Below are 26,243 nucleotides of genomic sequence, written 5' to 3' on the forward strand. Positions count from 1 at the left end.
CCCCCAGGGTGACGGGACTTTCATTGAGTGTGCAACAAGCCAGTATTCACAGGGGCCGGTCATTATTGCATGTGAGTTGGAGAAAGAGATTAAAGAGGGTGTTTCAGGGAAAACGGCATGCTTGCGGATATGGCGGACCTCCTCCAAGCGCAGGGCACCTCCCTCAGCCCTTCTCCAGCGCCCCGCACCAGGCTTTCGGTACAGGGCTTGACTTGATCGCCAGTGGAGTGTGAGAATTCTCTTGGCGAGGAGAGCAAGGCTAGCTAAGCATGCCCACACCACAATTTGTTTCCCAATCAATCATTTGCAAAGTGCACTACATACCCGTGAGGGTCTCAAGGCGCTAGGGGGGGGGGGCGCGCTACTGTTCGAAAGCCAGGTCTTGAGTATCCTAATGAAGGTCAGCAGGTCATGGGTCTGTCGTAGGCTCAGTGGGAGGGTGTTCCATGTCTTGGCGGCGAGGTGGGAGAACGATCTCCCACCCGGTGGTTGTTCTTCGGATGCGCGGGACGGTGGCGTGTGAGAGGTCGGCGGAGCGTAGATGGCGTCTGGGGATGTAGAAGGAGAGCCCTTTGTTGAGGTAGGCTGGGCCGGTCTTGTGGAGTGCCTTGTGTGCGTGGGGGAGGAGCTTGAAGGATATCTTCTTGTTGACCGGGAGCCAGTGCAGGTTTCTCAGGTGGTGGGGTGATGTGGCCATGGCGTGGTACGTCGAGGATCAGTTGTGCGGAGGCGTTTTGGATGCAATGTAGTCGTTTGAGCTTGGTCAGTGCTCCTGCTTAGAGGGCGTTTCCGTAGTCGAGCCTGCTGCTGACGAGGGCCTGGGTGACTGTCTTTCTTGTATCTGTCGGTATCCATCTGTAGATCTTGCGGAGAATGCAGAGGGGGTTGAAGCAGGAGGAGGAGACGGCGTTGACTTGCTTGGTCATTGAGAGCGTTGAGTCGAGGAGGATTCCCAAGTTGTATGCGTGGTCAGTGGGTATCGAGGCTGCCCCCAGTCTCGTCGGCCACCAGAAGTCGTCCCAGGCTGAAGGGGTGGATCCCATATTTGAACATCCCAGGACGCAGGCTTCCCAAGTGTCTATGTCCAGCTGGAGAGGGAAACCAACAGCAGGCTTGGTCCATCAGATGAAAAAGACAACATATGTTGTATGAGGTAGTGCACTATGGCACAGAGCCATTTTGGTCGGGATGTACGAGGGGCAGCAGGATTTAGGCAAAATGTTCAGCTAGGATTTTCCACAATATCTTTTAGTCTGTGCCTAATCTGGTGATCAGTCTAGAAGTTTGCCAGGAGGATCGGATTCCGGTCAGGCTTCAATATAGATACTAAGAGGGACTCCTGTAGAGATTAAGCATAGGCATTTAATTTGCAGCTCTTCTTCGAACATCTCAGCCAGTCTAAGAGCAAGGAGGGAGACAAAAGTGCTATAAAATTAAATGGACAGGCTGTCCAGCCTGGGGGTCTTATTTCTGGCTACCATAGATGCCCCATCGGCCCCCAGCTGAAAGCCGCAAACAGAAGGGGCCCTACTCGGAGCCCCCAAACACGCTTTCCAACAGGCTTTTCATGTCGGAAAGCCCGGCATGGAAAGCCAGTCGGGAACGGCGCATCGTAATCTGGACATTATAAAACGACGTCCATATAGATTACCGGCTGGCTTCCGACTGGCCTCCTTGAGCCCATTGGAATCCAGCTGGAATGGCGGGTCGATTCAATTCCGATCAGCTGCATTGTAAATCAGCTGATCGGAATTGAAACCGATTATCTCGGCCTATGGGGCCAATTACGATCTCGGTTAGAAAGTCTCCGACCTAAGGTTGGAGGCTTTCTGACCAATATCGTAATGAGCCCCATAGTGCGTACAGTAACATAAAAGGGCACCTGATGTTAAAGTATGCTCACTTAATAAATACAGCAAACGGTGTAATTCAGGAACCCGTGGTTCATAAGGGAAAAATAGAAGAGCGACACCACGGTGTCCTCCTACACTGCCCACAATAGGCATATAAACAGACGAGTCGTGAAGTCCATAAGAATGTTGAAAATACCCCAGAGCAAACCTCTGGCAAAGAACTAGCAAACAATTAAATAAGTCCACCTCACAGCCAAAGCACACAATAATTAATCAGATATTGGAACCAAGTGGTATGGTTGCTTTAAACCCCCCAATCTAAGAAGCAAAAGAGAGAGGTATGTTTTAGTTTCAAAGCATAATCCAGCCCATAGAATAAATTGTTTGCAACACCAAATTGGAGAATTCAGTAGCTGAATTGGTCGGATCATGTGCTTGATGCCTTCTGAATGAAGGGATGTGAGTGCATAAGAATTACAGAGGCAGAGATGGTGGCTAAATGGATGTCTTATTTAGAGGTATATGAATAGGTTAATTAATGAAAGTCTGAGAATGGATGGATCAGTTAATCATACATTTCTGTATGGATTTAAGGGTACTAGTTGTGATGTTAAAATGTCATAGACCTTGTCAAATAGTTGTGTGCTTCTCATTGCCTCAGGGATGTTAGGAGTGTGTCTGGCGAGGTGGGGTGGTGAGATTATTCCTACTTGGAACCTTTTGTTTGTATCAGGGGGTAATTTACTGTTCAAGGGTGGGTGCATATAACTTGTTCATTGTGCTAGAGATGTTCATGTGTTGTGGTGCTATGAACTAAGGCAGCAGCCCAGTGTGACTTGCTGCTCAGTCGGTGTGACTGCTGCTTATGGTGGTGAGACTAGTGCTCCGCGTGCCATAATCTATGCTCCGTGTTTCAGTGCTAGTGTTCATAGTGTCAGTTCTGGGCTCGTGATTTTGGGAGTTTTAGAACTGTTGCCAAAGTATTTTGCTTATGCTAGGAGCTGGTTCCATAACAAGTGTCTGGCCTGGAACTGTTGTTGGTGCCAGGACTAATTGAAGGATGAGGGTCCAGAAATGCTAATGCTTGTACTGGCCCTAAGAAAGGACCACCCCAATGCAGGGGTGGTTCTGCTCCTCTGGTTGGTGCCAGATTTAGTTCAGGAGACTGTTCTCGTTGCACTTCAGTTCTTTTGTTAAATATAGCTTTGGAGCTTCATTTTCTGCTCCATCAGATGCTGCTGTCTCTTGTTGGATCAATGAGTTTGGCTAGGGTGAAGTGGAGAAGCGTGACTCAGTGGTTAGAGGCGGCAGACCCGGAAGCTGGGATCGGCTGTGGACCAGGGTTCGATTCCCCGCCTCGGCGGGTCTCGGGCTCAAAATTCCACGGAGTCGACAATTCTCGCTCCGGTGCCTACTCGACTCACGGGGTCACACTCTGCGACTCTGGGCAATAGCTTGCTTAATCTCCACTACGGCCCCTCGCGGCGGGATGCCTGGCTTTCACCTTGTGGATACCCGGCCGGGGTATCTCACAGGGGAATACCAGGACGGGTTCCCTAAGCAAGCGCCTTGAGACCCCTGGGTTAAAGCGCGCTATATAAATCGAAGCACATTTCCATTAACATTTACATAGGGTGGCTTAGGCTCCAGTGCAGACTGCCATGATGTGAGATTTTTTTTTTTTTTTGTCGAATGGTTGATCAATAACTTAGCATCCCTGTATCCTTTGTGGCAGCGAATGAGTAATAGAAAAAGCTGAAACTACAGCTCCATCCCAAAGTGGGTCTAAAACTTCTGGTGCAACTCAGTCAGGGCCGGATTGGGATCTGAAAGCAGCCCTGGCAAATTTCTGAAGAGCAGCCCCCGTCCGGCGCGTAGCGAGCGAGCGCAGCGAGCGAGCGGGACCACTTCTAGGGGGGTTTGGTGGGGTTCTCCCCCAAGAAAATTTTGGAAAACGACAGACCAAAATGGTGAAATTTACAGCACATTTTTCATTACATATTCAATTGTATCAACTTTCAAAGCACAGTAAATAGTAGATGATGACCTTAAAGAGCACCAGGTTACCCACCCAGTCATATGTACCCATAGACATTCTTTCAGAGAGTGCCAAAAATAGACACAAGTAGTGAATCAGAGAGAACACAGTAAAAGTGTGACCAGTCCCCCACGTGGTGTGTAGTGAGCAAGCGCAGTGAGTAACCACTACTAGGGGGAGTTTGGAGGGCTGAACTTGCCCCCCCCCCCCCAAGAAAATTTGAGACAGAATGGCCAAAACAGAGCATTTTTCAACACATTTTTCATTACATATTAGATTGTATTAACTGTTAATGCATAGTAAAAATGTCCCTCATGTTATCACACATTAAGCACTGACATGTGATGTCACACATGAGCACACAGGCCACAGACTGAGGCCAGAATACTGTGAAAATGTCTCACATAAGCACCTAGGCACTGACCCAGGCCTGGTCCCACCACCAGGCCAGTAAGCATGCACACGTCACACATAAGCACCCAGGCCAGTAAGAATGGAAATGTCACACATGAGCCTCCAGCTCCAGGTCACTGAGGACAGAAACTATGGAAATAGCACACATAATTAAGCACTCAGGCCAGAAAGCAACAAGAAACTCTAAAAAGATCTTGAAACTGCTGTAAATCACCAGAAATGAAAAGGCACTAACAATTGACAAATAGTCTGTCCAGGCTCTGTCGGATGTAAGATCTGACCAAGCAGGGTGAGAGGCACCAGCGAGAATCCCAGCTGCTAATTATAATTACATTACTCAGTCAGTGTGCTACGGGGTTAGTCAGGCTGTAATAATATTTTAGACCTTTATTGCTAATAAATAATAATGTATGGACTGCACTCACTGTGTCAGCCGAGTGGAAGTCTGGGGCACTAGCGTGCCTGAGAGCAGTGTACAGACTCAGGCAGAGCAGTTACGCTGTAATTAAATATAATGTACTATTGGTTCGAAAGTTGGACATCACCTGACCTAAATTAAACGGAAAGCAGGATGTGTCTGACCCCTACGTATAGTTCAATCACATGAGACAACAGTAAATAACATGGTTCATGCTCAGAGCTGAGTGGCGCTGCTCTGTGCATCCTGAGAGATCAATGAGCAGAGGGGAGCTGTAATCTGATGTCAGTCAGGCAGTAAGTGACTCTCTAAACAGATGCAGCCAGGTCCTGTATTAGTTATATTTACCACGCGCCAGGCTGTGAAACTACGTGTTACAGTCAGTGGAGGCTGGAGCAAAAACAGATGCAGGGCTCGGCTGAACCGCCCGGCCCAGACCCAAAACAAAAATAATGTTGTTGCCGCCTATTTGAGATACCGGCACTTGTAGCAGATGGAGCACGCACACTGGCTACTTAAATGCACAACTCCTTGGTGTGAGGCGCCTTGCAGGAGTCACAATCAATTAATCCATGCATCACTGCGTCGGACCAGGCAGCCTCTGTCCACGTGGGACCGACTAAGAAGACTGAGAGACAACCAGCGCAGATCTCAGTTGCTGCCTTTTAACCAATATTACAGAATCAGACTGACTGTAAAAGGAAGCATTTACAACAATACAATCAGAATTCACACACATCTGTTAGCTCGGCCGGACTGTGCTTACATGACTTCAGCATCGCGATGGGAAGCATTAGAATCTGTAGGGACTACTGATATTTCATGAAGAAAAACACACAGAAGTTGTACATGTTGATTATCTTAACCTCTGCAGAAGAGGGGGATGTGCCTATCAACCCTTCAAATTCCAGATCACCTAAAAACCTTCAGCAGAGCCACCTATTTAAAAAGTAAATGCTTACTGTAAAAAACAAAATAATAATGACTTCACTATTGTTGAATGGTGCACAACAGCAGCATAAACTTTGCACCCTTTTACTCTATGCCCGTGCTATAATGATAAATGAGTTGTATGCTCAGTCTGATTTGTTTACAGTGAGGCAGGTAATATGTAGATACCTATTGTGATATTAAATATATCGACTTTGAAACAACAGCAGGATTAGTTGGAACTGCCAGGATTTGAGACTTGGACCTACGGGTTAAACACAGATCTCTGTTGCAAGCACCTAACCTGCTGTGCTACCACACTAGCTTCCAGGACTGCTCATCCAACAGAGAGCCAAGGTTCATATCAGCATCCAACCAATCCCAGCAATCAGGGGAGCTATAAAACAGAACTCAAAGCAAACAGAGATCAGGCCTGTGCTTATAGTTGAACATGTTTCTATCACTATACATTTTCTCAAGAAATGTTGGCCAAAGCCTGAACATTTGAAGTACCCAGGTAGTGTATCAATTCTGAACCAGGTTTTTATAATCTGAGCGGCAAGAAATTCAACCACCTAACAGTAAAGCATTAAACTGTATTTTCACCTCTGTGAGTATTGCTTTTATGCACTTCTCTTGCCTTTTTCTGATGTATATAATAGTGGTTCATAATAACAAGCCCATTAGTCAGTGCAGAGAAAATCAAGATTTAATGTATTACGAGCAGTTGGCAGTTGTAACAGACAGAACGTTAAAAGGTTATTCGACATAAATGAAAATTATTTTAAAAAGGAATCCTGGCTACACCCTTGTAATGTGTGCACTTAAATTGTTGCACTAGAGGACGCTGTAAAGCCGGTGAAGATAATGGGGTTAGAAGAACTTCATTGGCGACCATGCATAAGCACTCAATTTCATTGAATAAATCGCGCCCTGGGTATGTTTACCAACAGACCAACAAGCATCTGCCTGCAGGACCCAACCGACTCCTGCGGAGTTAGAAATTTACTAAACAGAGCTGTGATAGCCGGTCTGAGCACAGATCATTTCTACAACTATGAAACGGGTGTTATTCTCACAGAGGCAGCAGCCCCAAAACACAGAACAAAGATCTAATCTAGGGGACAGCAGGATCTGGCTCAGGCGAAATACTTTCCTTTTATCTTTCAAGCACACATTAACACGGGTTAGTGTTGGATTAAGGGTTTCTGTGTTTTTCTGATGGCAGTAGTTCAAATTGTAGCTGTCATTTTAGGACACAGTAATCTTCTGTGTGTTAGTACATTTGGTACCTGTTTCATTAACATAACATTTATGATTTTAACAAAATAGAGCGTTATTTCCTGTGAGTGTTAAACGATTAATCTAACATAGAGGGCTGCAATCGCTTTCTTCAAAATCTCGTTAAAACATTGCTTTTTAAGCGCTTAAGAAGGATGAGTCCATGTCACTAGAATTCCATTTAACCCTGGATTTTCATTTTACACACTGGTGCAGCTACGAGTCCTGCAGCACGCACCAGAGGCAGTCAGATCCAGGCCTGCCATGTATCATACATCAGACGTGACAATAACGCATTTCAGTGTGGTGTTCCGCATCACCGCACTGAAATGCATTGTCACGCTGCTTGCGTGCCGGCACTGCCCCACGCAGACTTGCATGCCCCGGCGCTGCCGCCAGCAGGCTCAGAAACAGTGAAGGATCTCGTTCACTTTTGCCTACTACAATGTATCCTGCTGGGCTGCATTAAAATTCCCGCCTGCGGCACGGCTGTCACAGTCATTACTTACAACCAGGCCTGAAGTCACCCCCGGCCGAGGCAGTCCTGTGCCCAATACTGCATAGCTGCCAAGGTTTCAAATTGCTATGTGTGACATTTTCATAATTTCAGTGTAATTATGAGTGACATTTCAATGACTATGAGTGACACTTTCTCACAAGCCAAATGAAGCTATGATGGCCGGGGAAACAAATAAATATCTGAAATTACACCCATTTGAGCAACAAGAAACACCGAAAAAAATCTGAAAAATGCAGCAAAGCACCAGAAATCATTGCCAGCCTATGGCCCCCTACCTGTCAGCAATCAATCAGGAGAACATCAGAACTCCAGGGCCATGTGACGTGGGACCCCCAGCCCAACAGGAAGGATGTGTGAGGCTCCAACATGAACAAGACAAGTTACACAGGGATCCAGGTATCTCAGCTGCCTGTCACAGAGTCAGTGAGCAGACTCACAGGCAGACAGGCTGAGCACCATTCTCCATTCTCCTCATAGGCTGAGGCCGGCGCAATAATCTCCCATACAACATAGCCAAAACTCTTGGAACCTGTTAAAATTACCCCCATGTAGTTTTGAGAAATAAACGGCATACTTAAGGTGGCCAGAATGTAAACACACACGCTTGTAATAGCCTGGGCCTCTACAAGCAGCTACGCATGCTGCCATGCCAATGCAGAACTTCTGAGTGAATTTAACACGTTATGACCGGACTGGAACCCCACTGGCTGCAGGCAGCAGCCAATCACGGGGCTGCCATATGGAGAGTAAATGAACATATAATGTGCCTTGGCAATGAAAAAATGGCAGAAATGCAAACTGGTGACGCTTTAGCAGGCAAGGAAGCCTGTCTGTTATCATAGTAACAAAGTACAGTGGCTTTGTCTAATCCTATGTTTCATATTCAAATGTTGGCACCCATTTGTAAGAATTATTCTGTGAAACATCTCCTCAGAGGTCTCCTCCACGTCCAGCAAACTGAACGATCTCACCCATCCACCAAGAAATCTCTCACCCTCCACTCAGATAATGTAATCAACTGTGAGACCTCCCTTGCTACACAACCTCTGTATCTAACGTCAGCTTTTTCTTATGTAAATCCATAATTCGATGACACCTTCATAACCGCATAGCGTTCACCTCTCCTCAGAGGCCACTAGTGTTAACACACTTTCTATGTGTGCCCCTGCTGTATTCTAATCCCTTATCACACAGATCTCACCTTAGACCTCCTGTGTTACTGCCACACATTAAATATGTTGTCACGTATTCTGAGTCATCCTCAAATCTAGCTCTTTTATAACGACGACACACAGATCTCCTCAGTAAACTCCGCTGATGCCCGCTGTCTTTGCATGTCATTGTGTAGCTGCTTCCTAATACACATACCGTGCACACTACCTAAGCCCTTTCGTGCTGCCCCACAGCTTGTATGTGCCCCTGTTACCTGCTTCATGACCAAACGTCATGCAGATCTCCTAAGAAACATCCTTTATTATCACACATTCTTTACACGGTCTCCTAAAATATTATAGCAAATCTTACAAGTGTTATCCTATTTAATTCAACTTCCCTTTGTAGTGTGCACATATTCAAAAGGGCTCCACAGCGCTGTGGGGAACGATAAATAACAGATGTAAAGCAAAGAGACTGAAGTCTCAGGCAGTGTGGGCAAGGCAAAAACATAACACACTTTTCACAGTTCTCTAAAGGAGGGTAGCTTTGTCTTACCCCTACCGGAAACCAGAACGGAATTCTGCAAAGTAAGATCCTAGCTTAAAGATTCTGCAGCTGAAGATTGTGTTATTAAAACAGCCGAGAATCAGATGAGCGCAATGGTTCAAATACCAGATTGGGTATTTCTATAGATACCCCAGATAAGGACCTTAAATGAGACTGGCTCTAATATCGAGACAGTGATTTTTTCCAGAAAGGGAAATAAACAAATAACTCTGGGATAGCCCATTATAAGTCGAATTGTATGCTGTGAATGCCTTGGAAGTGCTCAAGTATTCTTTTGACTGGGCAAAAATACAGTGCAATCCCATATATCAATATAGACCCGGTGAGAGTAGCTTGTGCGATGTGACAACCTTCTTCGCCCAAGCAGGGGGCAATGACTGGTAATCTGTACGAGACTGAAGTGTTTTGGGGCTTCATAAGAGATGATCAGGTCAGATATTACACTCCACCAACTCTGTGACTTTGACTTACCAACTGTTGCCGCGCAACTCACTCACTCCCTGCCTCGGCAATTGAATTGGTGGGGGATGCATGAGCTACAGTACATACAAATTAGACATAGTTCTATTTATATGCAGCTGAGGTTAGGCAACAAGGTGTACCTATTAATCAGTGAGAATAAAAAGTTGATATATGGATAGAATGGATGAAGTCCGTTTAGTATCAACTTTGATTGGAGCAAGGGATACCATTTGTGTTAAGGCTAGCATGAGCTGGATAACATTAAGAGTCGGTGGCAAAACTCAAAGAATTGAACTATAAATCTCTTCCATCAAGAAAAATAAAACAAAAAAACCCAAAAGCAAAGACACACAAGTGGTGTTCTCATGCTATACGACTCTGAAATGCCTTTATTCCCTCAATCAGACTTTCATGCTTCCTCCTAACATTCTGTGGAGAGATGCAAAATCATGGGCCAGATGTACGACCCTAAGTTGCATGCACAAATGGGTTAGTGACCCGTTTGCACATCCAAAAAATGAATAGGACTATGTTCAATTCCTATTTAGTGAGTCGTAATTTATTTGAAACTCGCTAAATAGGAACTGCAACTTGCTATTAGGAAGGGCGTTTCAAGGGCGTTCCTTCCTAATAGCGACTCTCTACCCCATGTATGAATGTTTTGCGACTGCAATTGCGGCCGCAAAACCCTTGCAATTTATCGCCCTCTTCAAGAGGGTGGTAACACACTTACAAATGGGAAGGGGCCCTCAAGGGACCCCTTTAATTCTGCAAATGCAGGGGAAAAATTTTTTTTAGGGGCAGGCAGTGGTTCCAGGGACCACTACCTGTCCTTAAGAAATTAAACGAAAACTTTTTTTTTTGTTTTTTTTAAATGCATCCCATCTTCCTTTAACCCCTTCGACGGTGATGACGAGCTGGGCTCGTCATGGCGTAGCCTCCTCGCACGCTGATGACGAGCCCAGCTCGTCACGTAAAGTGCGTTTCCGCAAAACCCAGCGTGCGAGCGGAATTCCGCTAGCGCGCATGGTGTTAAGGAAAACGGGCTGCATTAAAAAAAAAAACAGCTTTATATAAAAGCAGTCCAAGACATGGAGCTGTGCTGAGCCCAGCAGGCCACTATCCCTGGGATTGCCAGCCATTCCCAATGGGGTTGCATGAGGCATGCAAATTGCGATCCCATTGGGAATCGCAAATAGTTTCTCAGATACTGATGTACATGGCATTTTGCGAGTCGCAAACTGCGACTCGCAATGAAGCGCAATTTGCGAGTCTCAAATTCTCATGGTCGTACATCTAGCCCCATGTCTCTTGAGGCAGCACCTACCTGGAATTCCAGTGAACATGTACCTGCCTAATGAGGCCCAGTCTTTATATATGTTGAAAATTAGTACGAAGCAACACAAATAGGTGCCTCCATTCACAACCTCAGAGTCACAGTAACTGCCGTAACTGTAAAATAGAACGGACAATGAGAGTGGAATGTTCCAAGTCCACTAGGGAATAGGGGAATAGGAAAATGGGCCAAGTGATGTTACAACAATATTTATCATATAACAGCTCACAGTAAAGAGAACAGAAAAAGGCAATAAATATATGTGCGGTTAATGGACAACAACAATTACATAATAAAGGAAATCACAACAATATACTCTATGAATATATGCACCAAAAATTGTGAATAACGAGGAGTTGTACTGCAATGTAATCCACTCAACCTTTCTGCACAGCCGGTTTGACCCCCAACAAATTTGCCTCTGATTACCCCAGTCTACACACCAAGTGACAAAAAAACGAGACTTCACTTTGTAAATCCCAAATGAAAAATAAATAGACTAAAAAAGAGAGATGAGGGTAACAATGTCCTGACACTATTGGCCACTCCTCTATCCAGTGGAACACTGTACGAAAATTAGCAGCACTTCGATGCACGATTGATAGAAATATGTGCAGTGCCAGGATTAGAGAGTTGCCTGCCAATGATATCACCAGTTACGCTCAAGCAAACATGTCTGTTTAATATGTGGCTCAGCCTTGTGCCATGCTGCAAACCGGAGCCTGGAATGTTGTCTGTAGAATTTATACTCAAGGACACATTCCAGAACAATGTCCCATGCAAAAACAGGTGCAGACAGGCAAGTCGCATTAGATGTGAGCTAGCAGATAAAGCAAGCATGTATCACCAAGGCTCTATATGTGAGGTAGGACTTGAACCCTCATTTACATGTTTCACTTGGCATTAAGCTCTAACACAAAGCGGGGAGATTGCATGGTAGCTGATCAGACTTTGCATCAAAATCTAGGGGCGTTTGCATGGGACCATCCCAGACATACCACATTTGCATGCGTTAGCAGCAGGTTAACCCTTCATTGGGCAATGTCGTTTTGTCTGGTGCAATGGTAAACGTTTAGAGCTCGAAAGTTGATTGACTCTGCTGTTTGCATAACGTTGTGCCACTGAAGCACCTGCACAAGCTTTTAGTTGCTCTGGGCACATATTTCAGCTTGGCAGTAGGACCCAAAGCAGGCCTGTTTCAGAAGTATTTTCTCTAGGATGGCACATCTTGAGCAAAATATGTACCAACTGTTGCCGCGCAACTCACTCACTCCCTACCTCGGCAATTGAATTGGTGGGGTCGGAGGTCATATTTACTGCAGCCGAGACATGCTGTAATCCTCGTGTTTCCTGATGTCAAGCCACTGGAGAGGCACGTTCGTGAACCCAGCCTATCGAAGCAGGCTGCACGCCTCTGCCGGCTCGGCTCTTTAGCAGACACAGGGCCTGCACTGAACGGCTAACTGCTGTTCGGGAAGTGGCGCGCACACTGTAGTTGCATTCACGTGAGCTCCACCACGTCACGTGAATGCCGTGCCGGCTGGCCCGCAGGCTTTGTACTGCACTCAGTACATACGAGTCACCCTGCTGCTCACTGCTGCTGCAGCAATGAGCAGTGACTCGTATTTACTGAGCGCAGTACAAAAAACGCCCCGCCCAGGAACAAAACCGGCCCCCAGACCAAAAACCGGCCCCCGGACCAAAAACCGGCCCCCACCCCTGGCAGCCTACCGGGGAATTGCCCGGTGCCCGGCCTTGCCAGTCCGGCCCTGAACTCAGTTGATGCTACTGAACGTAAACCTATATTTAACAGCTTAAATTAAGTTGAGGATGTGGACTGCCTCATGACATTTACTCCAAATCGGAAATCCTCCCACTGCCTCCAATCACCACTACTTGTGTAAAGGTGGACGGGCCATATCTGGGAATCGCGCGCAGTTTTAACTGCTTTGTCCAAGGGTTCTCTGTGTTATCCGTTACATTTGTAAGCCGAACATGGCCACCATTTAGAACTTCGTATTCAACTTTCATGCAGTCATCTGCATTTCTTGGTGTCCCTTTCTTATAGGGGCATTTATCTAGCGACAAGAGTGAAAAGACAACTATATTTAGACATAGAATATAAGAAACTTGTTGTATATTTTACCTATGCACTCTTAGTTTTTCATGTTGCTTGTCATTGCGATTACTCCAGTTCTGGGAAACAACTGCGTACTGAAACAAGTTACTGCTCTTTTATAAAGTTATTTGCAGAGATGCCATAACTTGACTGCAGAAAGCAAACACATGCATCATCCTACTTTCACGTGTGTTTACCTGTGCATCCTTAGCCACATCCTGTACTTCATAAGTATTTTTAGTTCTTCTTAGCACATACATTGAAGCTGTAGATGTGAACGTGCAGTGTGCAAGGAAGGAATCCATGTTGCCCTTCACCAGCGCACATCAATTCAATGCAGATCCAAAAAAATAAATAATATATATATATATATATATATATATATATAATATGTATGTTCGCATCAGTGGGGGCAGTGTGATATATATATTTTTCAATCCTTTTCCTTCAGTTCACCAGAGTAAAAATGCAATAAATATCCAAAATATGTAATTTCTTGACTGTAATGGGAAGGCATGGTGTACATTAGTGCCTTTTTGTTTGGTTGCAAAAGACATATTGTAGGATTATAAAAACTTAAAACCTCCCTGCCTCATTTGCTTGCCTTGCCCTTTATGAGTTTGGCCCTCCCCTGGACCTTATCCTCTTTACCATGCTTTTATTTTGATGACTTGTCTTCTTCCACTGCTCGCTTTTAGGGAACTACTTTTTAATTTTTCTTTCAGCACTCTGAGAGCATATGTTTTCTAGCCCGTTCTCTCTCTCCTTTGTGTGCTGCTTCCCTCTCCCAAAAACCAACCCAAAGATCCTCCGTATTCTTCTCTTTCAATTGTGCCTTTCTGTCTCTTGTGTGCTTCACCCCTCCTACACGCTCCATTTTGCTTTCTCCATCATGTGTTTTCATCTCCCCTCTCTCTCTCTACTGTGCTATTCCCCTGCCTCCCAGCGCTCCATGTTGATCTCCCCCTCGCCTCATATGCTGCTTTACCCCTTTACTCCCCCCACTTTATTCGTAATTCTATTCCATTCTCTTGCTCCCCCCGCGCCTCCTTTCTCCACCAAACCCTTGCAGCTATTTACATTTTTTTCCACTTGTTTGCAGGGCCCAGCAATGGCTATTTACTGCTGGATGCGCTGCTACGGAAAAATAAAATCAACCAAAAACACACGTTTGCACACTTACCATTTCTCGTTTTTTAAATTTGCTGATCTGAGTGGCGTCAACCATCTTAGATAGACCATAAAAAAAGAAACTGCCCCCCCCCATGTCATTATGTAGACTCAAGCATGTGTGGTTACCCGTGTGCACCTACAGAATGAGGCAATCAGCGTCATTGGCTGCTTCATCATGCTTTTGTTTTTTGTTATCTTTTTGTTTTATGTTGCTGATACTGCTTCGTCAAACGGTGTTGTGAAAGCCAATAAATCCAAAATGCGAAGCTTTTGTGGTTTAGCCAATGCTTTTTCATAATAAGCCATTATTTGGGAGAATGTATTCTAAATGTCGGGGATGAAAACCAGTTTATATTGTGAAGAGTCAGCATAGATCTAATCAAAACCCTTCTATTTTCCTTCAGGTTTAAAGATAACCGAAAAGATGACATCTGGCTTGTAGATGTAAGTATCTCTCCAGCAGTATGCATCACTGCTAGAAGTTGTGACGTTTTCTGTTTTTTCCATATTTTCCTAATGTATCTTAAATGGTGTTGAGAACTGTGATGAAGTTCCTGTTCATGGAAAAGGGGACCCAGAAGAGAGCCATGGAGTTTCATTTTGAGTCTGGCAGGAACAGGCATATACCAAATGTGGCATCACTCATTTAGGGAGAAGGGCGCAACTGCTGTGTTTCGGATTAGAGAGCCTCTTCCCATTTAAAACACTTTTGTATAAGGGCGAGGGTGGGAGCTGCTGCATATCAGCTAGCTTCATGGTACTGCATCAGGGTTATTCATTTTACAGGAAACATTACTTTCAGAGTGTGTTTTTGACCAATGTAAAAGATGCCAGCTTGTCCTTTATGCTGCCATGATGTCCCAGCGGCATAGAGCAGTGTTTCTGAAAATGCTCCTGTCATGCTGACTGTTATTGAGAAAATGCCTCAACTCTAAATATGTGGGTGAGTCTTGGAGACCACCAAATATTTTAGCAAGTCTTACTGGACTAACAGAAATGAGGCCTTCCTGTGACTCTGTGTCCCTGCCATGAAACAGTAAATGATGGCTGGAGTGTGCTTTACCCAAGCTCAGATCATAGCCACAGATGATCACTGACAAAGATAAATCTGATCTTTTTGTGCTACGCTTGAATCTCTTTGTGGGACTTCAGCTGTGCTTTTAAAGCTCTGCATGAGGCAGTAAGGAATACAAGAGACACAGAATTGAAATTGTGTCAGGAAATACATAAGGTAATAAATAGCCAGATGAAAAATCATTGAGTGGAACTGAAGCCAGTGCTTTACCGAAGAATGCTCAATGTCATTGGATTTGATTGTCTCCTATTTTGAGTGTAATGTTAGAACAGAGGTCTTCAAACATTTTTAGGTTGAGCCCCCCCCCCCTCCGCTGTATTTATTTAGATGTCGGGCCCCCCACCACTTGACAAAAAATTCTGGAACCTGGTATTCCTCATAATCTACCGTCATCCGCATTTCCCAGTCCATATCTGGCTAATAATGTTAAACACAGTAAGAGTGTTTAGAAAACTGCAGGTTTGCGAGTTGGTGCGGTGAAATGGCAGAGGCTTACTACACAGTCCAAAACTACATTTTTCAAGATAAAATGTGTGCAAATTGTTACGGGTTCTCCACTTAATTCTTGCAAATCCTCCTCGAAGAAACTTCTGTGGTCAATAAAATTAGTACCATTCAAAGACTATGCTCTCCACTGAGAAGCACTTAAAAAAACAATTTCAACTCTGGCCATCCTAAGAAGCACTGCCCCATTCTCACCTCCCAGAAAAAACTCCCCATTCCTGCACTGCCCATCCTATCACAGCTTCTCTTTCCATGAAAAAAAGCGGTTGACACCCTCTGCCAGGCATTGAGGTAAGCAGTTTATTTGATACACAGGATTTTAGCAGGTGTCTTCCCTGGCAGAGACGTTTTAAGACATAGGCAACGTGGGCTCTGGCCCAGGGCCCGAGCCTTTAAGGGGGACCCCTGATAGAGCCAGCTCTGTTCTGGAGAGAGTCTTACCCTGACTATCTTGAATCATTCTGAAACAGATTGTTTTAAATAGCATTTTCCTTTAATTTATTTTTACTGTGGTGATGAGTGAGAGTCTACTAAAGACATTTGGCAGACAAATGTGTTTAAGTTTCATGCAACACCCATAAAAAAAGTTTCTTTTAGAACAAAACAGCACTGCACTCACAAGAAATGGGAGGGTGTCACAGAGATTATTTGCAGTAATATTAGTGAGCTGCCGCTGTGTTACAATATTGAATACACACGTCACTATCCCTGAATATGAAATGTCAACACATTTAGAATTTGGACCAGTGTGCCAGTGCACGGTCAGTGACCAGACCGAAGAGGGCATGAAAGAGCTGAAACTGGATCATAAATTCAAAGCTGTTCTGAATATGCCCCCCCCCCCCCTCAAAATCCTTAAGATGTCCCTGTTCCCTGGACCTGGGAGTGAGGCAGGTGTCTTCTTTGGGATAATGGTAATGGCCAGGATTTCTGTGATCCGGTGAAGCAGGTCGCTCCTCTGTGGTAGTGATTGGTACAAGTTCATCCCTGGGATAGACTTTGAGGCTGAAGGCTTTCTCCTTCACAGCCGATGAAAAGGAACTTCCTACTTCTGTAGTGCTCTAGACCCTGCATTTTTATCATAATGCTAGGAATTTGCTTCTGAAGGGTGCAAGTTTGAAAATGTAACAATAGGCCAAAGGATACCCAGTATCTGGGATGTGTGACCTAGGAGGTTAATGTCCCAGCTACTGTGCCTAAAAATGTCAGGTGTATACCACAAGTAGAAGAGTGCCCTGGGGGGTACATTTTAGTATGTTGCTGTATTTATGGGTGCTCAGGCGCAAGATACCAAGACTGTCCCAGGAGTGTGAAAATTGGAGAAGGGGGCTGTATTTGGAGGTGCCTCTCTGAAAAGGATAACCTTGCACCATATCTAGGTGAGGGACTAGGATGTTGAGGTTAGAGTAGGGTGCTAAACCTGAAGATGCAAAGCCTCTGCCTATCGTACAATGGATGTTGTAGGGGGCTTTAATTAGGGTGTTTTATGCCTGAGGGTGTCAGGCTTAAATCAAAATTGCCCAGTGAAGTAACCGAACGTTTACTGGCCGAGGGCTATAAAACTCCCAAACAAATAAACAATAGAACTAAAGAAAGAGGCAGACATTAAGTGAGACAGTCAAAAATAGGATACAGGGAGTATCCGATGTTCACTATGCTGTGAAACCGAAAGTGAACATACTACTTTCAGGCAAGCAGATGCCCTATGAAGGACTGTCTGTTCGCTTTCTATTCAGATCTGACTTGCCTGTTGGTGATTTTAAAATCCTTAGAGGCATAACCCTTCACAGCGAGGCAGCACGCAGGGCAAACAGCAGGAGTGAAGAAGTGCCACACTAGTATGCAGGAGATTTGTGCACGCAAATTTCGCGGCACTTCCTGCCATCTATGATGCTCTCTACTTCATTGGTGGCACTTCAGTGTTGACATTCCTATGTGCTAATCGGCTGCTGTTCTCTATTCCAAAAGCCCCATTTGAAATGGGTGAAGAACAGGCGCGCAGCGCCCATTGGACTTAAAGGGCTTCTCTTCGCCCCCCCCCTTTCGTCTGTGGGTGGCAGCCTGGGATGAGACAGCTTCAGCTTCACAGGCACACACACAGCCGCACCCGAGTACTTCACAGGTCTTTTGAAGACCTTTTGCATGTTAATGAGGAGTTGATGGTCTTCAACCCTTCTTAGGGCCCCTGCAGCTCCACTCTGCCTCTCCCTCGTGGGAAACAATGAAATGTGAAATTTTATGGAGTGCGCGCCCCCCTGAGATGGCGTCGCCCATAGTTTGAATAACTCTGTGTTAGAGAGTGTACTTACAAGTGGGATATTCTTCAGTGCTGTCTAGTAAAGGAATCCAGTCTATCATCTTACTCCAAAATGGCTCATTCCAGTGTAGACAAGGGGATAGATTTTTCATTCTCTGGTGTTTAAATCTGAGGCTTTTAAAAACAGGAATTCACACTTAAATGAAAGTATGAGGAAAAATATTTGCACCTTTAAGTGTGTACACATTGTAGGAGCAGTTTGCATTTTGATTTTTCTTTGTAGAGTTTGTGTCTTAGCATCTGTTAGACATCAGTTATAGGCTTTGTTTGCCTCGGGATTTATCATGATGCCATGTCAGAGTAGCCAATCGTGGGTGCTGCTGTTCTGGCCCAGTTCTGGCCCAGTTTACAAAACTAGTACAGACAGTAGTATAATGCACACAAATGATAGTGATCCTGTCTTCATTTCTTGCCTGGTTCTTCAAGTTGCTAAATTTAAAGATTCACAGATCGGGGCAGCTCTCTGAGATGGGTGTTAAAAACGATATGTCTATCCTTGCTCTAAGCAATGGTCAGGCAGTCTGAATCTAGCATGCTGTATGATGGCATGCTCATGAAGTCTCTGCCATCATGAACATTTTGTGCACTATCGGAGTGACCGCAATGGACTTTGGGGCCTACTAAGCTTATTCATGATGAACAGTGATCTCTTCTTGAAAACCATTTAGCCTTGCACCATTCCTTTCGCCCAACTCTTCATAGGATGGGATGGAATCAGCAAGTCTCACTGACCCCAGATTAGGCAAAAGGCGCAAGGAACTCCGAAGGATTTCAATGATCATAGTACTGCCGGTAATATTCATGTTGGGAATCTCATTCCAATTGGCATGTTGTTTGTGTAAACTTGAGAAATAACATCCTCTCCTTAAAGTTTTAGTAATGTTATGTATTGTATTGTTTGAAGTCACACTTAATAACTTTTTTATATTCACTATCGATTCACCTTGTGCACTACACATACCAGAATTCTGCGGGAGAAGAGAACTGGAAATGATGAAATCTGAATTGGCTCTTAACAGCTGTTCCAAATTATGTTGAATCTACTCGTGACCAAGGTCTTAGTTAGACTGAAACTCGTAGGGAATTCAATGGTATCTGCAAGATGATTGTTTGATACTACGGATTAATGTAATAAAGAAAATTACTTACCTTGACTTGAGTATGCAGTCCGACTTCTTTTTGAAGTATTGTGGCTGATGTAGATCCAGCGTGGCTGTGCCGTTGTAACTGACCTGCAGCGCCATAGATGAGCCAATGGTATCCGCTTTTCGTTGTGGATATGTATATGTGTATATATATATATATATATATATATCTGAGTGACATTAAGTATTACTGTCTGAAATCCTAATCTGTAGCTTAAGTGTCTAGATAACCTAAGCAATATCACTGCTGCAGAAGCCTATACAATGTCTACCTCTGTTACTGTAAGGATTGCCCGAGAATGTAAAATCTATGTGTGTTTCTTCATTTTTATTTATTTTGTTTTTCACCCTACCCCTTTCAGAGAGATTCTCAGTTATGACCACAGGTGTGGAATTTTATAAATGATCTACATGTCCACGTGACAGATTGTGTCGTTAATCTATTCGCCCTGTAAATAAGTCCACTTGTTCTTTTGGTGCCATGTAGTGCGGTGACAAATTATGGCAGCAATCTCATTACACAAGTGCTCTGATAGTAGCCTCTCTGATTATGCCAGGGCTGATGCTGTTGAAGGGTTGGAATACTAGCAATTTCCTTATTTTGCTACATTTCAGCAGATATACATACTGGGGCTGTAGATAGAGGTAAGCAATAGTTCCATGGTTGAAAACCCCTTTCGTGCTAACCAGCTATTTTGAATGTTTTAGGGGTTTCCATTAGCTCATCTCAAATTTCCAACCATACTGAGAGAGGATGGATTCTACTCTTAACAAGGCCAGAAGCAAAACTTCTTCTAGGGTTGAGAAATAGTGGTTGGAGGGAATGTGAACTTGTAAACGCTCAACAAGTTTATGAGTGAGCAAATTTACACATGCATATTGGCTTGCGCATAAATGCAGTTTACAAATATTTTCTGGAAGAACAATTTCCTGCCCTACTATTGTAAATTCTTGTGAATTCATGAAACCTGTAAATGTACACTAATGCAAGGACATACCATGGGTGCACTTTTGTGATTTTCTTTAAGAATTGTCTCCTCAATTGGTTATCCAAGACTTATTGTTTTTATTACAATTCTATCTCTCTCTCTATATCACCCGGCTTCACTGTGACCGCATTCTGCTCTTTCACAAGAAGCATATTAACACATAAAGTCGTTTTGTTCAGTGCCAGGAACTACTGTGGCAATATGTGCTTTTTGCTAGCCAATAATATTTTTGCTTTTGCCAATGTTTATTATCATGGGGATGGCCCAGCAGCTCCCACGACAATAAAGTTTTACAAAAACCATGTGAAAACAAAACATGCATTGTCAAAACCAAAAGACTGACCACCACTGTCGAATCTATACAAGTGCTAGTTTGCTACTTTATTTTCATGTTTCCCATAATCTTGTTGAAACTGGTTACTGTGATTTTTTTCCATTATGAATGTTTTTGGGAAATGCTAGCGTGCATCAACACATTTTACTAAATGATACTTCAAAGAAATGGTACCTAACATTTCACAGTAGTTTAGCAAAACGTTTATTTTTCCTACTCAAGTTTTTTATCAACATTTTATTTTGAAAGCAAAGAATCATCACACTTGCTTTCAATCTTCTGCAAATATATACATCAAATCAGAGTATTCTGGGAATGTTTTACGTAGCCTCATATTGTTAAACTTTGAAAATATGTGTACAAGTCCAAGCTTATAGCATTTTCCTACAGTGCTCACCCTAGTAATATAGGCTTTGCATCGATGAACCCTAAATAGAAGTTTGAACAGCATTAACATATGGACACAAATATTGCCTTAACTGCAGACCATGCCCTTCCCTGAGTCATAATGTGGTACTGTAACCTGGTAGTCCAGGGGTTTGTGCTGCAGGGGGTTGGGCCTTCTTGTCTGAAGCGCAAAATAAACATGAAAACCTGTTGTCCTTGAACTCAAACAATATGTCCTGGGTGCCTGGCTATATGAATTCCACACCCCTGCCCCCTCCAAACAGATTCCCTTCATATGTCATTGACATATGAAGGGAATTTGTTCGAAGGGGGCTGGATGGAAAAAATGAAATGTAGAATTGTAGATTGATGCTACAGTAAATGATAGACCATGTAAAGTTTAATTTCATTTTCACTTATGGCTTTGTAGAAGTTTTAAGGGAAATTGTGCTGGACAGAGGGACCATTTTGCAACCATTTTCTTAAAATTATCTTAGAGCAGGCAAACCTCCAAAACTTATGAGTGTGGTCACGCTCAGTTGCCACCCCATAAAAGAACTTGGATATTTCTCGAGTGCCCATTCAGAATGTTTGTTTTTTGGGACGGTTTTGTGGAAAAATTGCTTATAATGCACTATTTGACTCCACGTTTTAAAAATGTCAAGTTATTTGCTTCACTTGTTCACACCATAAAAATTGGACCCCCTTCAGTTTCAATGATCACTAGCTGCTGCTGTTCAAAAATCAGCTGAAAACATCCTCTAATGATAACCAGTTTTATGAGCTAGTGCACTTTACTTCCCCCAACAACAGTGGATGCTGTTGTGCCATATTCGATATAATCACTTATCATTTGTACTAGTTAATTGTGAATTCAGCAGATAAAATGACACAGCATTACAACACATTTAGGATGACAAATGTTGTATCTCCATCCCAACACATTTGCACTAGAGTTCACACCTCCCTCCATGTCATTAAAGACACTGTGTTTAGCCCTGGACTTTTTGTGTGAAAGCATTGTTTTCACTGTGTTACTGTGAGTGTTGGTACAAATACTTTACACACTGCCTCCTGAATAGCCTTGACTGCTCGTGCCAAGCTACCTAGAGGGTGAGCAGGGGTTATCTAAGAGGGTTTCCTCCTTACCCTGACTAGAATCAAGGGTCCCTATTTGGACAGTGGTACCTACCTCTGCCAACTAGAGACCCCCAGTTCTTACAAGGCCTAAGTAGATTTACAGCTGATCTGTCTTGCCCTCCAACACATCATGGGTTGCATTAACTGCACTGATGATGAGGAATATCTTGTCAGAGGACCCTAATCCTTACTGATAGGTTGTCTCCTTCTGTCCCAGATTGTTTCCATGGGGTGCTGAGATGCCCCCAGTCTTGGAGTGCCTACTGCAGGAGTTTCTTTAATCAACATAGAATGGCCTGTTGTGGTGCGGAGACAATCGTCCTATGGACCGGGTATGGTTGTCCCCGGTGAACAATGGCTGAGGTCGCAAAATGGGTCAAGCTGGGTGCTCTGTGTGGGCGTCCAGTCCTACACCCTCATCCTTTCTCAGGGCAGTATCAGGCTTGTCCTGACCCGTGATGTTCCCTACTCAGAGGAGCCAGCACCCGCTCTCCACTCCGTCCCCAGCCAATCGGTAACCTCTCTGTCTCAGCTTTCCAGAACCCTGTGCTCCACTGGCAACCTCAGTGACTGTCGTTCTGGCACTGGGGCACGTCCTGCACATGCGGTCTCTTCTACTATGTTGTATATTTGTTATATGCTATATTTTGTGTCAATACAATTCCCATTTAGGTGTAACTTTATAACTTTTCCAAGGGAACCTTCCAGTTTTCCACCAAAACGATGCACATTACATTTATTTTGAAAACAAGGTGTTTTAATGTTTTCTGTGTACTGATAAAGTAGCTGGAGGCTTTGCAGGAGACCTATTGGTGTTTGGTCGAGCGCGTTGATATCAGCTGCATAAAGTAAAGTATATAAAGCTTGTCCCCAACAACTAAGGAAACGGTTACAAAAATTGTTGGAAGATGATGAATGTTTAATGAAAAAAGTAGAGGAGTTAAGATACAAACCTGTTTAGGACCTTTTAGGTTTAGTGATTTTTCTTTGACAGGCCTACTCCAGATCCTAGTAAATCTTGACACAATGTATCTGTATGTAATGCTACTAGAATCATTAATAAATGGCCTGGAATGTTTAGTGAGGGCTATTCACGCCATCATGTAGATCTGTCGGCAGTATTGAAGGCAGTTGTGAAATTAGTAAATGCTGGACATATGAGTTTTCATTTATGACTCATATTTTTTCAGTAAAAATACTGATAAATTATCCAGACGACGAGTGTTCGGGAAATTCGGATTGTTAAGTTGATAGTAAATTATTGTTGTTTACCTAGTAGTGAGGCAATTTAGAACTTCCTTTGCAAAAACCTTACCAGGGGAATCTACCAGATCTATCTTTTGCTACGTTTTGGGTTAGTATTTGAGGGTATTTTTATATACTAGTCGTGAGGTGAGATGTTTCCCTTCATGAATTTTGGAATTTGACCAAAGCAAAGGCATTTTATTAAATACTGGGTGTTTTGGTCATACTAGGGCTCAAAGTCAAAAAATTGTTAATAGATCTGCAGGTCTAGTAACTTTAAAAAAATCTCCTCGACCAACTGTAATGCACTTGACCTCTGTGAGCAAATGTGAGGCATTTTTATTGCTCATTCAATTTAAATCTTGCTATCATGTCACATTGAATTGCTCTGCTTTCAGAGACCGAGTTCAGAAGTCGGTTTGTCTTCCTTCTCGCCGGAAAGGGCAAGTAGGACCTAAATATAGCTCATAATAATTAAATCTGGCTCACAAATGCTAGCTGGCGAGTGGATTTTTCTAGCCCTCAATATTTTATTGAAGTTTCACGAATAAATGTATTCAAAACAACATTGTATGTCCTTCTCTAGGCATGCTACACAACCAGCTTCATGGCCTGGAACGGTATCCTTCCCCCTGGACCTTTCTCATTCTTGATCGCTCAGCCATCTTTCAACAAAAAAAAAACAGGTTTATCAAAGGCTACCGCTTGTTTTTAGGTTTAAAGTATTTTATTAGAAAGGTACAGCTGCATAGTAAAACAAACACATAGATATGCAATGTCAGTGGCAGGAAGTGTCCCAGGATTGGAGTTCTTATGTCCCAGCCCTGGGGGCTGCCTCAGTATCCTGCTTCTTGCATGGAAATATGCAAACGAGGAGAAGGAGCATCCACGTACCATCCTGTACCTCTCCGTAAGTAAACAATATTCCCCAACAACCCTCCCCTCCCCACCACCCGCCCTGCCCAGTGCTGCGTATTGTGGAAACAAACCTTCTACTTTGTAATCCATCCTGGTCACAGTCTCACCCTTGGGGTCGTGCCTCCTTCCCTCCAGCGGAACAGTGCTTCACAACGGCGGCGTAAGCCTCAGTAGTCTTAGGTATCTAGGGCATGTAATTTCCTTGAACTCCGTGGCCAATAGCGAGTGAAAGGGCTGCCACAGCTCCTCAAAACCAGTAACATCTCCCGCTAACGTGAGAGACAGCTTTTCCATCCCCAGAACATGCCACAACCTATGAAGCCAACCTGTGTGAGATGGAATGGTAGGTGTGCGCCAGTGTATCAGTATGTTTTGTACAGCCGAGCCCAGCATAATAGCAATCTGCCGTCCCCTCCTAGATTCCAGCGGGTACATTAAGCCATTAGGGAGACCCAGCAGAGTGTACGCTGGAAATCGAGGCAGTTCAATCTCAAAGCATGCATCAATGTCATCTATCACTTCTGACCAGTAGGTTTGCAGTACGGGGCAGTCCCAGAGGATGTGTGTTAGTGTACCAATCTGCCCACACTCGCGCCAGCACTTATCACTAAGGAGCCTGTTCATTTCACGCAATCGTTCCGGGGTGTAATACCAGTAGGTGGAAACCTTGGTAAAGGTTTCCGTGAGGCCCACGTGGTAAGCCGAATGCCTCGCTCTGTATGAAATTTGGTCCCACTCCTTATGGCTAAGTGTTCTCCCCAGTTCCGCATTCCTGGCCGGGAACGTTGGAATAAGGAAGTGGGAGGACGGGAGCTGGAGCATCTTATATAGGTCCGATATGAGCTTGGCGTCTGAGGTGCGGGTAATTAGCCACCTTTCATATGGCAATAACTTCCTATCTGCTGAGTCTCTAACACTCGGCTGTAAGGCCCAGTGTCGAACCTGCCAGTACCTCGTGCGTTCTGTTTCGGCCATCTAGTACTCATCTCTAAAGTCCTGGAAGGAAATCACCCCCTCCGCAGCATACATGTGGAAAAGTGCCCTGCAGCCCCTATCCCTCCAGTGGGAGAAGGCCCCTTGTTCCGTTCCTGGTGTGAAATCTGGATTGCCTATGATCGGTGTGAACGGCGAGGGAAACGAGGTGAGTTCAAAAGCGCGATTGGTAGCGTCCCACACTCTTAGCGGCACTCGTGTGATATAAGAAGCATAGAGATTCGGGGGGCGATGTGGCCTGCGAAGGAATGGAATTTCCTGTAAGGGGCGTCCGGCTATTGCTTGGTCTTGGAAGAGCCAGTGTTTATCGGATTCCCACCTACTCCACTCTACCAAGTAACGCAGTTGTGATGCTTGGAAGTATTTGCGGAGATCAGGGATTCCTAGTCCTCCGGCTTCTGGTGCTAAGGTTGTGAGGGCGCGACGCATTCGGGGTTTACGGCCCTGCCACACAAAGCGGGACACTTCGGTTTGCATCTGTTGAATCCAACCCTTGGGGGGCTGCAGAGGTAGTGCTCGGAATAAGTATAAGAGTTGGGGCAAAACGGTCATTTTGACCGCTGCTACCCTACCAAGCATGGAGATCATCCCTTTGTTCCATCTCCCAAGTTCCTCCTTCACCTTCACACCCATCGCTTCATAGTTAATGGAAACCATGGCCTGCAATGTTGGGGCTAGCGCAATCCCCAGGTATTGTACCCGATCTCGTGACCAACGTAGGGGAAAGAGCCCCTGTAGGTCGCTTTTTACCGCCGACGACAGGGAAATGTCCAAGGCTGTGGACTTTTCAACATTCATTCGAAAGCTCGCCACATTCTCGAAAGCTTTAAGTTCAGCCATACATGCAGGTAGGGCCTGTCTTGGGTTCTCCAATGTAAAAAGTACATCGTCCGCATAAAGGCTGATGGCATGGGTGTAACCGCCCATTCG

The 26,243-nt window shown here is 44.4% G+C and overlaps 1 protein-coding gene across 1 annotated transcript in view; it reads left to right on the top strand.

Annotated features, from left to right (window-relative positions):
- The window catches only part of TMX3 (thioredoxin related transmembrane protein 3), a 234,054-nt gene that overhangs the window by 12,604 nt on the left and 195,207 nt on the right, over nucleotides 1–26,243 (top strand). Inside the window, exon 3 of the mRNA XM_086965544.1 lies at nucleotides 14,671–14,710. Within this exon, the coding sequence (XP_086821670.1) occupies nucleotides 14,671–14,710 (40 nt within the window). The remainder of the gene's footprint in view (nucleotides 1–14,670; nucleotides 14,711–26,243) is intronic.

Source organism: Lissotriton vulgaris, chromosome 4_1 (genome assembly GCF_964263255.1).
Source record: "Lissotriton vulgaris chromosome 4_1, aLisVul1.2, whole genome shotgun sequence".
Classification (NCBI taxonomy): Eukaryota; Metazoa; Chordata; class Amphibia; order Caudata; family Salamandridae; genus Lissotriton; species Lissotriton vulgaris.